This window comes from Equus caballus, chromosome 24 (genome assembly GCF_041296265.1).
Source record: "Equus caballus isolate H_3958 breed thoroughbred chromosome 24, TB-T2T, whole genome shotgun sequence".
NCBI classification, from domain to species: domain Eukaryota; kingdom Metazoa; phylum Chordata; class Mammalia; order Perissodactyla; family Equidae; genus Equus; species Equus caballus.
The window spans coordinates 29693247-29709499 of NC_091707.1; the positions used below are offsets into that span (position 1 = coordinate 29693247).

Sequence of the window (16253 nt, forward strand, 5' to 3'; positions counted from 1 at the left end):
TACTCATAATTTTAGATTGATCAATAGATAGATAGATGATAGGTAGATAATCTCTGGCGTGATGCATAAAAAATAAGTAACAGTGGATGCCATCGGGATGAATTTTGGAGGACTGGCCCAGGGCTAGATGGAAAATTTGATTTGTATTATATACTCTTTTACAGAGAGAACTGTTTGAATTTTTTTCCATGTATATGTACTATCTTTAAAAAAGCTTCCTTGACACCAAAAGTCTTTCGAGTTTGTGTCTTGTATTTTTTGTTTATTCTATTTATTCCACAACTGTTACAAAATGCACTACTGTACTAGGTGCTGGGGCTACAAAAAGAGTAAGACACAATCCCTGCTTTCAAGAAGATGTAGTCCAGTTGCAGAGACAAAAAAGTAAGCAGGTATCCATTATGCAGTATAATAAGCACAGCCTCTCTGATCTTCCTTATTTAAAATTTGAATATACACACAATTCCCCTTAAACTCCCTTTTTTTTTGTTGCACTTATCACATTCTAACATCCAATATAATTTATTTACTTATGATGTTTATTGTCAGTCTCCCTCCACTCCATGAAGGTGAGAATTTTTGCCTGTTTTGTTCATTGCTAGTTCTCCAGTGCCTGAAATGGTGAAATTTTTCAATAGATGTTTGTTGAATGAATAAGCGTTTTGTAATATAAAAGTATGAAGAAGGAGCTACCAGAAAAGAGCAGAAGGAACACCCAACTTGTATATGGAAGTCAATAAGGCTTCATAGTAGAAATGACACCTGTGCTAAATCTTGAAGCAAATCTGGGTGACTTTGGCTGAAAGACCTAATGTTCTAAGAGTAAGCAAATGAAAAATACAGAAAGATGAAACATAGAGGCAACTGTGAGTCCAAAGGCATGGAGATGTAAGAGAGAATGGAAACATGGAAAACTGAGCATATGTCAATAAATATTGGTTGCTGTTCATTGTTTATGCTGGCTGGGAGATGGGTTCTTGAAGATTTGTTATACTATTCTTTCTTTTGCTTATGTTTAAATTTTTCTATAACACAAAGTTAAGAATAACGGAATAAGTAAACTATTTTTTAGTGAGTATAAAAGAATTCTTTAAATGAATGTTTTCTAGGCAGAGGGACACAGCTTTAGCTGCCAGCCACATGTAATAGCAGCCAAACTGGGGTGGCAATAGGAGGTGGGTGAAGAGGGTAAATATCTGAGAAGGAATACGTCAATAGTTTTTCAGTTGTAGATGACAACTCAGTCAGCTCAGGTATAAAGGGGAATTCATTGGTTCACATACTAGGAAGTCCAAGGGGGTATCTGGTGTTAAAAACTGCTGGGTCCAAGAACTGAATTGATACCACCAGAGCTCTGTCTCTCCCTCATATCCTTTTTGCCTCTGTTCAACTTCTTTTCTTTTTTTCAAAGATTGGCACCTGAGCTAACAACTGTTGCCAATCTTTTCTTTTTCCTGCTTTTTCTCCCAAAATTCCCCCAGCACACAGTTGTATATTTTAGTTGTGGGTCCTTCTAGTTGTGGCATGCTGGACCCACCTCAACGTGGCCCCATGAGGGGTGCCTTGTCAGTGTCCGGGATCCAAACCAGGGAAACCCCCAGGGGCCGAAGAGAACATGGGAACTTAACTCCGCCAGAGGGCCGGCCCCTCAACTTCATTTTTCAGATAGGCCTTTCCCAAGTGGTGAGCAAGATGACAACTGATAGGCAGCACCTCAAATTCTTCCAGCTTAAAGAACTTCTCTCTCCCAATAGCTGTATATAAATCTCATGGAAATCTCTGATGGTCTGTACTTGGGTCATATGCCCCTCCCTGAACCAATCACTGTGGGGTATGGAGATGGAATAATATGATTGGCCAAGAGTGGAATAGGCACTTGTAACTGGGGGAGTGGGAACCTCAGACACCATGATTGACAGCTCCATCAGGACCACATGGAATAGGGGAAGAAAGAATCCCCTAAGAGAAGGATGCTAGCAAATTCAAATAATGACATCATGGCCCCTATGGAGGGCTACAGTTGACATTGGAGATGGGAAGGTTAGAGGGTGCAGAGTGGATTGAGTAGTAGGAGAGAGCAGGGATAGGCAGAGAGGCCTTATTTTTCTAACTAAGGCCAGGCTGAACTGGGCCCCGGAATCATAGAGAAATTTGTTGTTGGGGTGAGGGTGAGGGGACAGATGGTGACATAAGTGAAAATATGAAGCTTACATTAGCCTCATATGGCTAATGCTAGAAGCGGACATGAAACAGTTAAAAATCTCCCACTTTTCCACAGAGGGATGATTGAAGATTGAATATGGATAAAAACTGGTGATAGAAATGCTGTAATTTTCTCAGGTAAATTGTGAAGTTGAATGCAATTAGAAAAACATCCCCAAAATAGCTCTGGTTTGGTTGGCATGTGACCAAACCCTGAACAGCTTAGATTAGTATAAAAGAGATTCAAATATATGTCTTTCGCATATGCTTAAGAAACTGAGCTTAAGGAAGAGAAAAAGCAGTGCATGCCATCTATTTAGGAGGTATGCAAGCTCCAGAGTGAGTCCGGGAAGAAAAGGCACTTCAGTCTTCTAAGACCGGTAGGCAGTGGGAAAGGCAGAGACTCACAGAAGCAGAAGCAAGGTCAGAACCCAGCGCAGATCCAGAGCCTGAGACCCATAAAACCAGCAGGAGCACTGTGCCCTCTGCTGGGTACCACACCCAGTTCTTTCCATCCAAATAGTTCCACATACACCTTCTGTAAGAAATCTTCCAGCATCTCTTAGCAGTAATGAGTTATTCCATTAGTGGTGTGATCATCCATGGATTCATTGGCCTTTGTCCAGTGCTTGCCTGTTAGGAATGAAGGGAGAGGTTTTGATGACATTGGACCAAAGGACCCAAGAGAACTAGAAATCTACTGTGGCTCAATCGTCTTTCTTCCCTGTGAGGTTCATGAGCAAGCAATACATTCAAGGAAGAAATCAAAATACTACTTTATTTTCACCTGAATAAACACCCAATTTCTTAGTACAGAGCTTTCTGGTAAACAGAAGGTTGGAGCAAGCAGCCTACAGTAAAGGCCTACATGAGCCTTTCCCTCCCCACTACACACCAAAATCTTCTCACCCGGTGTCCTGCCACATTGGACCAGAAATGAAAGTAACAAGAAGTATGCCTGGCTATGCATTTGAGGAGGAGAAAACAAGATGGCCAGATCCCAAGAAGAGGCCCTGGTTCAGCTTACCTATTCCTACTGCTTGAGGTAGAAGAGAAAGCTGCATGGGGGTTCACAACCCTGCCCTTGTTAAATGTGGACCAATTAATTTCCTGGAACCTGACCAATCTAGTGAATAAGTCCTCCCTGGGAGAGGCCTTCCCTTTCCTCTAAATACTTGCTCCTCAAAATGTGGGCCATAGCCCACCAGATGGGTATCAGCACTACCTGGTAGCTTGTTAGAAATGCACAATCTTGGGCCCACCCTAGATGAATGGAATTAGGGAATTGCATCCTAATAAGATCTCTGGGGGTTTCATACGCACGTTAAAGTCTGAGAAGCACTGAGTTTCTGAATCCTAAATCCATGCCCAAATCGTCTGTCATTTGTATCTTTGCTCACTTCTTAAAATAGTGCTCTGCATATGGTCAATAGTTAATGAAAGGATGTTTGAGAAATTCTCTTTGGCACCTATTTAATTCCATTCGAAGGGAGGAGACCATTTCTGAGTAACCGGCACACATTTACCAATGAGTAGCTTAGACAGAGACAGAAGCATACTAAAAACAAGCAAACAAAACAGTTCTAGACATACTCACACAGCTCTGCTAAGTGGGACAGATGGGCATAGTAAGTCTCCTCTCACTCCATCCCCCAGCCCATGATATCCCCTTCCTTCCAGACTCACATTCTCCTTCATCCAAGCTAGTATTAAGCTCTGGTGTTGGGCTCTGTTTCACACACAGGATAATACCATGTGGATTTCATGTCTCTTGCAGCCCTGTTCTCAAACGCAAAATTTAAGAATGACACAGCCAAGACACAGTAGGAAAACAAAAAGCAATTTGGCGCATCAGTACTTCTCACCTTTAAATAGTTGTAACCGTCATGACCCAATTTATGTCTTATTTCTGACAGTAGCCAAATCCCAGGCATGGATCTTCATCCATTGTTTGCCCTCAGTAGCTCTTCCTACCACCGGAGTAGGAAGTTAACAATAAAAACTCAGAGCACCCAACTCCCAACGTCTTCTCTTTGCTCTACCTGACACAATACCTTAACATAAAAAGGGCCAGGTGTTGGCAAATATGGATTAACTAGAGTCTGCCATAACATTATTATGGAATCCAATAATGACAGGATTCAATGAGTAAAGTTACCATCTGTGGAGCACTTAGAATGTGTTTCACAACAACCTTACGAAGCAAGTAGTATCCCCATTTAATGTGTGAGGAAATTTCAGGTTTTCAAAAGTTGAATAACTTGCCCAAGCAGCAGCAAAGATAGAATTGCAGCCCACCCCTGTCTGAGTCCAAAGCCTCTTAACCACCAAACTAATACCATGTCTCACTGGTCATAAACCACTGCAAACTTGCTGTGTGAGCAGAGAATCATTTTCCTTCTCTGGGGCCCAGGTGAGGATTAAATGAGATTAAAGATGTTCAGGCACTTAGAAAAGATACTGTAACATATAAGGTATAATTTAGTACATAAAGATTGTGTCCAAATAGAAACCCTCCATACCATATAAATGGGAACTATAGATGTGAAAAATGCTCACCCTTGTAATTAAAGAGATCCCAGTTCATTCAATACACAGTTCCCATTTACCAAATTAGAAAACATTTTTTAAAGCTTACCCCTCAATGTTGGCAAGGATGTTGGAAAACTAGTACATTGCTGGCGGGAGCACAGTTAGCACAACCTTTCTAAAAAGCAAAGTGACAATATGTTTCAAGACCTTTTTAAAAGTGGACATAATTTCTTGTAAGAAAATTAAATTAGGACAAAAATTTAAGTGTAAATATAGTTAAGAGCATGGATTCTGAAGCCAGATTGCCTGGATTTAGGTCCCAGCTCCACTACTTTTTAGCAGTGTGACCATGGGCAAGTCTCTGTGACCTGGTGTCCAAAACAGGGGTAATAATGGTGCCTATTTCACTGAGCTGTTATGAGGACTAAATGAATTATTATATGTAGCGTGTTTAACTCACTCTCTGGCACAAAGAAAGCACTATACATAAACGGTGTATATTATTTTTATCTCAGTGTTATTTATAACAGCAAACAATTGGAATCTATCTGTCTGACCATAGAAAAATGGTTAAGTACACTATGGTATAGACATAAAATGAATTTATGAAGCCATTAAAAACAAGGCTCTAGAAGACTATTTAATCACATAGAATGTAAAGTAAAAAGAGCAGGAAACTGCATCTATGGTTCCATATCACTCATGTTTGTTAAAAGAGCGCTTTGTATAAACATAGATGAATAGAAAGCAACTGGCAGGAATTACACCAAAATATTAACAAAAAACCTATCTGGGTGATGGTGCAAGGTTGGGGGTTTCTGTACTTTGCAAATCCTCTACAGCTTCTCACACTCTGACAGGCTTGTGAATCACCTGGTGAGCTTGTTAAAATGCAGATTCTGGGTCAATAGGTCTGCGATTTTGCAGATTCTGCACTTCTAACAGGCTCCTGGGTGATAATGATGCTACTGGCCCACGGCGTACACTTTGAGTAGCAAGGTTGGGGAGCAGGGGTTCTCAGACTTGAGTGTGCCTCTGAACCAACCAGAGGGCTCTTTGAAGTACAGGTTGGTGGACTCCACCACTAGAGTTTCTGATGTTTGCAGGTCTGGAGTGGAACCCTAGAATTTGTATTTCTAACAGTTTTCCAGGTGATGCTGATGCTGTGGGTCTAGAAACCCCACTTTGAAAACCACTGCTTTAGAATGTATATAGTTTTTCTTAGCATCATAAAGGAGAGGGGAGCACTAGAAAAATAGGTCGGCCTTCTTCATTGCTTACAAAATCAAACCCAAACTCTTCATCCAAATGCCTCCATCATCTAACCCAACCATTTCCCGGTACTGTTTAGGCCAAAAAATCAAACCACGATACCCCAAACACACCTGAGATTTCAAACTTCACGACTCTGCTCTGTTTCCTCACTGGTTGATATGTCACTTCCTTCTGTTTCCTCATGCCCAAATCCTACCCATCCTTCCAGGCCCTTGAATGCCATTTCCTCCATAAAGCTTCCTGACCCACGACTATTTAAAAAGCCACCTCTCCCTCCCCTCCTCAGGCTCCACAGCACTTCTGTTCCTCCCTGGTGACACTTAGCCATCTTACCTCCTAGAGTGACTCTACGGGTGGGCGGGGTAGCTCTCCCAGTAGGCTGGGAGTTTCTTAATTGGGAGCAGAGCAGTCACTTGCCTATCTGTCTGCCCCCGGGCCTCAGCAAATCCCCAGCAGACAGCTGACACTCGGGGCTGACGGAAGGAATGAATGAAGTAAGGGATGGAATCTCCTGAGGAAGGGCATGGACTGTCCTGTAAATGGAAATTAGAAGCACTCATACCAAGCTCGATGACCGACAGTAACAGGTGTTTTCCATCTCTGGTATCTGTGATTCATTCTGCACAGCTGTGGGCACACCAAGGTGTCGGCACACGGTGGCTCCTGGAATACAACGTCCCACACGCTGAAGTGCACACTGTTCTGGGCGCCGGGGAGGTCACACACTGAGACACACCTCGGCGACAACCTGGATCCATAAAAAGGAGGCCTTGCCACCTTAAACAAATGAATGTCTTACTGCAAAGGACAAGAAGCTATGGCTTGTGCCTACGCCCCTTGTTCCCCGCCGCACCTTTTTAGTTTTTAAGAAATCTATCCAGGGTGAGTCTGCAGGCGTTTCGTCGCTGGCGTCTCCCCTCCCTAAACACACACACACACACACACACACACACACGCACACCCCTTCCCCCATTCGTCTCTTTGACTAGGCGCGCCCCCGAAGACTGGATTGAATGGGAAAGAACGGGGCAGTCTTTGTCATTAATCCTCCCCTCCTTCGGGCGAGCCAAGCTTCTTCCGGGTCAGCGACAATCACCGCCACCCCAATCGGGCCCGCGGTCCCCTAAACCTCTAGCCCCGGAGCGCGCGAGGGCCAGGTCGCCGCCGCCCGCAGGTTGCGGGAGGGGAGGAGGGCGAGGAGGAGGGCGGGCGGCGCGGGGGTGGGGGAGGGAGGGAAGGAGGGGAAGGCAATCCGAGGAGGAGGAGAGAACAGCTTCCCGCAGCTGGCGAGGAGAATGGGAGTGCGGGGCGGCAGACCGCCGCGGGGTGTCACGGCCGCGGCCGAGCTCGCCAGGCGCGGGGCCGGCGCCCGCCGCTTTTAAACCCCGGAGGGCGCGGCGGCGGCGGGCGGATCCCGGCGCGCGCGGGGCGCCGGGTGGCGGCCGAATGGAGAGGAAGGGCTCGGCGGCCGGGGCCAAGGGGAACCCGAGCCCGCCCGCGGCCAGCGAGGCGCTGCGGCCGCCGCCACCACTGTGCGTCCCGGGCGGCGGCGGCGGAGGGGCCCCGGCGCGGAGCCAGGCTGGGGCGGCGGCCGAGCCCGCCGAGTTCATCCGGCGCGCGCACGAGTTCAAGAGCCAAGGGGCGCAGTGCTACAAGGACAAGAAATTCCGCGAAGCCATCGGCAAATACCACCGGGCGTTGCTGGAGCTGAAGGGGCTGCTGCCGGTCCCCGGGGAACGGGAGCGAGACTCGCGCGCGGCCTCCCCGGCCGGGGCCCCCAATCCTGGCCGCCTCTCGGAGGAGCAGAGCAAGACGGTGGAAGCCATCGAGATCGACTGCTACAACAGCCTGGCAGGTGAGCTGCGCCGCGCCGCGCACCGGCCCCTCCTCCCCTGCCCTCCCCGCCTCCCGCTCCGCGCGGGTCCCCAGTCCCCGGCCCTCCGGTTCAAAGCCGACCTCTGCGGCGCGCCCGAGATGCATACTCCTTCGCGGGGACCGTGCTGCTCTGGGAAGGAGAACCGGGGAGGGGGGCGCTTTGGAAAAAGTGTGACTTTAGGATTATACCTTCCCAAACTCGTTGTCATCCCGTGTCCCTTCCTCCGCATCCATCGTAAATCTCACCTATAAATAACTGGAGGGACAGAAGGGGACCCAGCTGGCCTGGCAGTGGCTGCTGCTGCTCCCCAGTGGACCTGGGTCCAAATGCGGGAAGCAGCGCCCAGGGTGGGCCACCCGCACCCACCGCGTGCCCAGTGGCTGCTCTCCTCAAGTATCGTTGGCACCAGAGCTCGCCCTCACCTTCCCCCCAAGTGACCGCATCCCTATGGGTAAGGTCCTTCCCCAAGTTCCTTTGGCTCCAGTAGCAAGGGCAGTTTGCCACGATGCCTTCAGCATCTTGAGCAAAATGGATTCCAAAATGCCCCTTTCTTCTCTCCGAGCTCTGCTGGGGCCCCCGGTTGCCAGGTGAAGAGAGCGCTCTCAAAGGGAAGCTAGTTCACGGTTGAGCTTGATTCTCCCTCTCCTGCCTGCCTCATTCTCGCTCGGGGTAGCTTTGGTCCTCACACCAGCTGGCTGTAGGGTGTGAGGAGAAAGGGGGTCCTTCTATTGGGATGAGAAGGTGAGATAAACATTCCAGAGTTCACTTGGGGGATCTAGGTCAAAGTCAGGCATTTTTAAAAATTTAACTTTGACACAGGAAAATTTAAAGTCCCTACAAAAGGAAGGGTCTGGGTCTTTCCAGGGTTTTTCTGTGTGAAAGTGGAAGATGATGGCAGAGGCAATGGCCGTGTATTTGAAAAGCAATCTCTCCTTCTCTCCCACTCCATTTGGTGGCATTTGGGCATGGTCTAGCTCCTCTGACCAAATAAAAGGCCATTATTCCTGGTCCCTAACCCTTGAAGTTGCCTAAACTAGCTATGAACAGTTGGGGCAGAGGAGGGTTGGGAGAGTGACTGGGTGTGGCTGGGGATGGTGGCTGTGTCTGGGGCCCAAGCAGTTGGGGGATGAAAAAAAATCCATAATTCTGCTCTGTTCCTAAATGCAGTTCTGCTCTGTTCCCTCTGAGGGTTCTAGTGCCAGCCTTTCTCTGCCTTCCCATAATGCCATGTCCAGTGTCCTCTTTAATCAGGCAAAAGCCAGGCCCTGGATACACTGTAGTTTACAAACTTGCAGAACCCCTAGTAATAGTGGTAGTAGCAGTTGTAGAAATGGGGGTGCTGATAGCAGTGCCAGTAACAACAGCAGCAGATAAAGTGCTAGTTTATAGCAAAGATGGGATGTTTCAATCCATCGCAAGCTACAGCTTGATTCCCTTTATTTCCCGTAAGTCTCTGGCACACTCACTCCTGCCTGATGAATAGTTAAAGGGCAGAGTGGCCGTGGGAGGAGGAAGAGGCACTCTGGATCTCTGATGCGATGACTTCAGAGTGGTAATGGAGTCTTCTATTTAGTATTATTCATGGGCATTCGAGGGTTGCCCCTCACCCCATGCTTTTGGCTGCTGGCATGTGGCTAGCACTGCCTATCTTCTACCCCAGAAGTGGTTACATTTCCATGGTGAAACCAAAGATGTGTCCATTCTGGGCAGGGCTGAGATCTGGACAGCTCCTCCACTTCCACCCCCACCCCCAACACACACACACTTAGGAAAACTTCAGCGATGAGAGAAAGGAGAGTAGCAACAGCCGATTTCCCCCTCTGCTGCCTTCCCCAGTGCTCACCACTTATTAATATTCATAATTTATTATGTGCACTGTGCTAGGCACTCTACATACCTTATCTTTTTTAATCTTTAAAACAACTCAGTTAAAGAAATATGATCATCAGTTTTGCAGAGGAAAAAACCCAGAGGTTCCAGAGCCGTTCAACTCCAAAATCGGTGTCTAGTCATCACACCTTGGTGCACAAAGTCACTGTCCTCTAGGCCTCCGTCTCCCTTGAGTACAGTCTCGGGTGGGCTCCAGAGCCTTACAGTTGGAAAATTCTGATGAGAGCTCTCAGCCTTGGTAACCAGGAGAAAGAAATACGGCAGCTTGATTCAAGGCTCCGATAGGGCTATTTCCAAATATTGTCAAGTTTCACATAAACAAGAAAAAAAAGAAGAGTAATTGTGAGCTGAGCAGTCTTGTCAAGCCAGAATCTGTATCCTGTGTAGAAAACTCAACTGGGAGAAGGGAGCCGTGTAGAAGTCACCTGGAGAAGTAGCAGAAGCCTGATGTTAGTTTCCTTTGGGACAATGCACAAAATCGTTACTACTACTTTCTCAGAAATCCTAGCTAATATAGGAAGGTATCCTTTATTGTTGGATTGCAAAACCACTACAGACTTTAGAAAATACCAAAAAGTTTAAAGAAGAAAATACAAAATTACCTTTAATACCCCCACCTAAAGAAATCCATTGTGATATATTTCCTTCCTGTACTTTTTTCTGTACATAAATGTAAACGGTTTACAAAGCTAAGGACCTCCTGTATACCGCTTTTATTCCCACTTACCATTATGTCAGAAGCATTTTTATGTTTCATTAAAATATTTTTGTGAAGATGATTTTAAATGGTGACATAAAATTTTTACACGTGTTTACAATTATCGTTTGATGGAAAGGGAAGGAAAAACGATCCCTGTTATTGTTGTTAGAGAGGGACAGTGCAGCATGGTCCATAAGATATCCTTTCCCCCTTGTGCCTGCTGAAAGAAAGGAGACAGCAACTACAAGTTCGTTCTGGCAAAAAGGCAGCTGACCGCTCCCTCGGGCTGCAGTGCCAGCTGAGCAGCCCAGCTGGCTCCAGGTGGGGGCAACCTGAAGATATTTGTTCTCTCAAGGATCTGTCCTTCTACACAGCTGTGCATAGAGGGAGAGGTTGGCATTTTGAAGGAACTTAGACTAGGCCAGAAGTACCTGGAGGATTAGGCTATGTTGCTAAGGGCATCTCAGCACTAAACAAAAGGCTGTTGTGAGGCTTCTGGAGGAAACCTAGGCTCACTGGACATTTGTACTCTGCATGGAAGGCTCCAAGAGAATAGCAAGGGGGCAGCTACAGTGTGCTAACAGATATTCTTCTGGAAATCCATTTGGATGACCTGGGGGGACTACATGAAGGGTGTGTAGGCAATTTTCAAAGTGCCCATGGTTGTGGTCTGTTCTGGCTTGGAGTTCCTTCTGATTAGGAGGGATATGGCCAGTTGTGCAAGACTTGATTTTGCATGTCTTATTCTTTTTCTTTTTCTTTCTTCTTCTTTTTTTTTTTTTTTTTTTTGGTGAGGAAGATTGGCCCCAAACTAACATCTGTACCAATCTTCCTCTATTTTGTATGTGGAATGCTGCCACAGCATGGCTTGATGAGTGGTGCAGATCAGCACCCAGGATCTAAACCCAGAAACCCTGGGCAGGCAAAGCAGAGCACCCAAACTTAACCACTACACCACCAGACTGGCCCCTGCATGTCTTATTCTCTAAGAAATTCAAGGAAAGAAATGGGAAGCCTCCTGTTCCTTCAGAATTTATAATGACTTTGACATGATTAGAAAAGACATTGTGACCTGCCTGGGGAGATGGAGAAATCTAATCCTTACCAGGGCTGCAAAGGAATCATGGACTGGCCTGTGGAGCAGCTCCTGTTGACCTTGAACAAGACACAGGACTCCCCTGGGGCACTGGAATGTTCTTAGAATCTCTTGAAGGGCAGAGCCTTTTGCTCTACATCTGTTCCTGTGGGGTTGTGGTGGCCCCAGCTGGGGTGTGATCAAAAGGTTGCGGCACACAATGACTTTGTTGGTATTTTCAAATGATGTTCGAGACTCAAATGCCAGCAGTGGAGATGGGTGCCAACAGGCCACGGCACTGGATCTGAAGGCTAGATGAAAGTCAGTTTGTGCCTCTATCCATGGCATACCCTGTGACTTTAGAGAAGCCCCTACCACGTCATTTTACCTCCATTTTCCCATTCATTTAGAGCTATGTTTGGGAGATTTTTTTGTTTATTTTACCAAAGGGGCAGATAATATCAATTGATCCCAACTGAAGCCCCAGGACAGGGGTGTGACAAGCCTAGAGAGGTCACCCTGGGAAAACACCTGGCATGGGAACCAGCTTTATCAGTGTTGGGAACATGTCTTGAAGCCATGGGACCAGGGCAAGCTACGTACTTTGTGGGACCCAGTGCAAAATAAAAACGTGGGGCTCCTTATTCAAAAAGCAGGGGAAGAGTGTCATTAAAGGTCTTAAAAGATAAAGCTTGTTCCTTTCTTTCATGATTTCTCTCTCTTGACTTGACGTGGTGTTTTTATTTGCTATTTAATGTCATTACAAGAAAATTAAAATTTTAAATTATTAGCATGAATCTTACTGTTCCTCTGTATATTGTGCAATGCCAGTTTTAAATGGAAATATTTGAGCACTTGTATGTGAAATCATATAAATTACACGATTCGCATTTTGTGGCTTACACATACATATGTAGTTTAGTCTTACTAGAATAGTGGAAATGCTGACAAAACGAACTCAGCTCTTCTTATTGCAGTTCTTCATATCCATGCTTTATGTGCACACTTTCTACTGAGCTTGGCTTTATGATGAGTAAGGAAAGGAAAAGGAACTGTAGGTTACCCTATTCTTTGCTTCCATGCATCATTTTCAGCATTTTGGCTAGTACAGGAAAGTAAATAAGTAAGAAAGGATATAATGAAGATTTAGGTCATTCATCTTTCTTAGAACACTATTGTTTTCTTTCCGCAGTTGAAGCAGTTTCTGGGTTGCATGGAAAGCATGGCTTCTTAGAGCTGTTAGCATGTCTGCTTACTTAGTTATAGACTTAACACTCTTACCTTGTGCTTAAGCTGGGTCTTGAGGAACGCTCATGCATTGTGGATCCACTGGAATTCTGTGTTCGTGGAACCTCATGAGTGCTATATGCAAATGGGACTGCAAAGAATGGTTGTGCCTATCTCCACTGCTCATATCCATGCTCCATTGTCCCGTTGAACTTGACTTACAAAGCACAGTTTCAAAGATAAAATTAAGGCAGCAACAGAGCATTAAACCAAATACAGGGCCCTCTGAGCGTAGGTCCTATGTGACAGCCAGCCCTAGATCGGACACTTAGAAGATGACTAGCTGGGTACGTGGAAGGTGGACAAAATTAAATATAGACTCTGAGGCAGATTCTAAGACAAGGGGTACTCAACAGAAATGTGGAACCAGAGAACCAAGCATAAAGATGGATGAATTACGAATGCAAGAACTCAGTGGTGAAAAGGAGGTCAAGAGCTAGAGACAAGTGGCAACCTGGTAGCCAGAAGATGAGTTGTTGGGGTAAGAATTGGGCAAAAGAAGAGGAAAGAAGGGGCTTCATGCTAGGATGCTCAGCCAAGATCCTGCCATCTGTAGGGGAGAGCTTGACTAGTCAAGCCATTGTTGGTCTGAGGCTGCTCCTTGGACGGCACGTTGGCCAATAAATCTTAAGCCTGTAAATGTGGCTTCTATCATCTTCAAGAAAGGTTGTGAGAATTGAAATTTGTAGAATGCTTTCAAGGAAAGAACATTCGGAATGTAGACTTAGGCTGAGTTTCTAAAGTGGATTCTGAAGCTCCTTAGTTTACTTCCAAGGGAAATGAGTTGTATGACTCTTAGCCAGAAACTCTTTAGGACATCTTGAAGTCAGAGTCCCTACAGCCAAAATACATGGGAGTACCCCATCCAAGGCAAGGGGACTCAGCTGCGGTGCAGACAGAAAGGCCAAGATGTGGAGCAGCCAGAAGCTGTTCCCAGAGCTTCACACATTGTGAGTGACCTCCCGATGGGACAATCTCTCCTTCCAGCTGTTCCCATTTACCACCAGGCTCTGCCTAATCCAACAACGGGATGAAAACCTATTGGTTTCAACCAAGGAACCAGCAATTTCCTAATTCCCCACTATTTGGCATTGAGAAGTCAGGTGTCCATGTTGGGAACAGAATTTTCCATTTTCTCTGAGATGATTAGTCCAGTTCCAACCACATAGCAGCAACCTCTAGCTCAGACAATGGTACCAAACATAAAAAATAAGCCAAAGATAATGCTACAGAAGATTCAAGGAGTTTAGCCTTCCTGGTAGTATTCAGATGGCCTTGAAATCATTCATTAGCAGTGTAAAGCTCGTTATCTTTCTTTTATACATACACACATATTTTCATATCAGCAATGATATGATACTATGTCTAGTAGGACCCAAAACCAACAGTTCCCAAATATTTTTGAAAAGGAAGCAGGATGTTCAGTGCCAAGGGAGGTTGACTTGAGCTAGAAGAATCCTGGGTTGAAATGCATCCTAGTGGAGCTTCCCTTCCCTTTCTACCAAAAGGACTTTAAAAGGGCACTCAAATGACAGACAAGTTTTCATGGAGGAAGTTCATGGGACAAATGTTTCCCTTCCACAATGTTTCTGTGTATAAAGAACAAAAGTGAGAAGTGGTGCTAACTAGCTAGCATGAGAGTTGTGTAAAATCAGAATTATGATTTCGGATTTGGATATGACCCCAAACCTTACACAGGTGCATGAATTTCCTTGTGAACATTACCAGCTTGTCATCCAGCACGACCTTAGGTACTTCCAACAATAGGGATACTCACCACCGCCTAAAGTGACCCATTTAAGAACCACCCCCACAAAACAATAACTACAATAATAATAATGACAGTATTGGTGGTAAAAAATACCATGATGAGCCCAGTTCCTGGCAGCCCGTAGATGTTCCATGAATGTGTTTGAAAGGAATGAAAATGATTATCCCAGCATCTGTCTCATATTAAGGATCCAATAAATTCAATCATTCCATTAATATTAATTGAGCACTTAATATGTGCTAGACCATGGGATTGGAGGCTGGTATATGGAAGTAGACACGAAGGACAAGGTCACTGCTTTTAATGAACTTACATGTATGTATATGTGTGTGTATATGTATGCACACACACACACATATATATAATTTCATTTAATCTGTATAACTTGGTGAGACAGAAAACTCAAGCTTGGAACAGTTAAGTCACTTGCCCATGGTCACATGGTAGTATGTGGCAAACTGGGATTTCTCATCTAAGTCTGTAATTCCCACGCCTATAGTCCCAACCATTCACCCCACAGCCTCCATCTTCAGGAGTTTCTTCCTTAAGTACTAAAACTTGCCTCCCTGAAATTTCTATTGATCCCTCCATATTCTGTCTGTCCTTTGGAGCAGCATAGAATACGTCTCACCACTGTAACAAGGACAAACCTTGACATTTTTAGGACAACTTGCTTGCCCACCCTTCAGTCTTGTCTTCTGTAGGGTAAACATCCTTTTACTGTGATTGTGTCTCGTATGAATAGGTTCTCATTCCATGCCCATCCTTGGTGAGTAAGGGAAAAGTATCCTGCATTCTATAACCAGGTCATAGTTTCCCTAGGTCTTTTCTCATTAGGAAGGTGACCTGAATTTGTATGGACAGAGAGGAGTGAGGAGCTAGTGAGTCATAATTTCTAATGAGCCTGGAGACTGCAGAAGCCCCACCTGTACCTCCTCCTCTTTTCTACCCCTCTTGCTCCAGACTGTGTGAATTCCAGTTAAGAGGTCTTGAGAAATTTAAGTGCAAGTGTTAAAAGCAGGAGTTCACTTCAGCCATTACTGTTTCCATAACCCTTTGTGGATACAGTGTGGGGAAATGATCCACCAGAAGAACATCTGGAGTTGACCAAATGCATTACTCTAGACCTGGCCAATTTTAATGTCATGAGAGCAATGATACCATCATTTAAAAATGTGTTTCAATTTAAGTGCCAAATGAGGTTGGACACAGTATTTTTCTGTGTGGCATGGAACATTTGCTCTTCTAACATCCTGGGAATTAATATTTATTTTTTAGTTTGTGTTTTTATGACTGACTGATACTAACTTCTTGTTTTCATGGGCCAAAACCTCATCTCCCATGAAACAAAAACAAAAAAACCCAAACTCAGCACTAAGTAGACCGACTGGCCCTGTGTCCAGTGGAACACTGACTGAGGAAGACTCACATGACAGCTGGTGGCACATTCACTACATATGTGAACTTAATCTGGTCACAAGATCTCTAACCTTGAGTTTCCTCCCTTAGTAAGTGGGTATAATCATGCCAACCTGACTCACAGGGTGAGGGCAAGGAAAAAGAAGATTATGTGAATGGACTTTATAAGCTACAAAGTATTAGAAGTGTAAATTATCATTTTAAGTGGACAGGAATATGTAGGAGA

General features: G+C 45.2%; 1 protein-coding gene and 1 long non-coding RNA gene across 2 annotated transcripts in view; one reads left to right on the top strand and one right to left on the bottom strand.

The window, feature by feature from the left end:
• Nucleotides 1-249: 249 nt before the first annotated feature.
• Nucleotides 250-8292, bottom strand: LOC138920588 (uncharacterized). The gene is made up of 3 exons (XR_011432010.1): nt 8131-8292; nt 6572-6672; nt 250-2835 (listed from the first exon to the last, which is right to left on the bottom strand). It is a non-coding gene; the product is annotated as an uncharacterized lncRNA (long non-coding RNA).
• The window catches only part of TTC9 (tetratricopeptide repeat domain 9), a 33278-nt gene continuing 24330 nt past the window's right edge, over nt 7306-16253 (top strand). Inside the window, exon 1 of the mRNA XM_005614999.4 lies at nt 7306-7864. Coding sequence (XP_005615056.3) covers nt 7456-7864 — 409 coding nt within the window. The 5' untranslated portion in view covers nt 7306-7455. The remainder of the gene's footprint in view (nt 7865-16253) is intronic.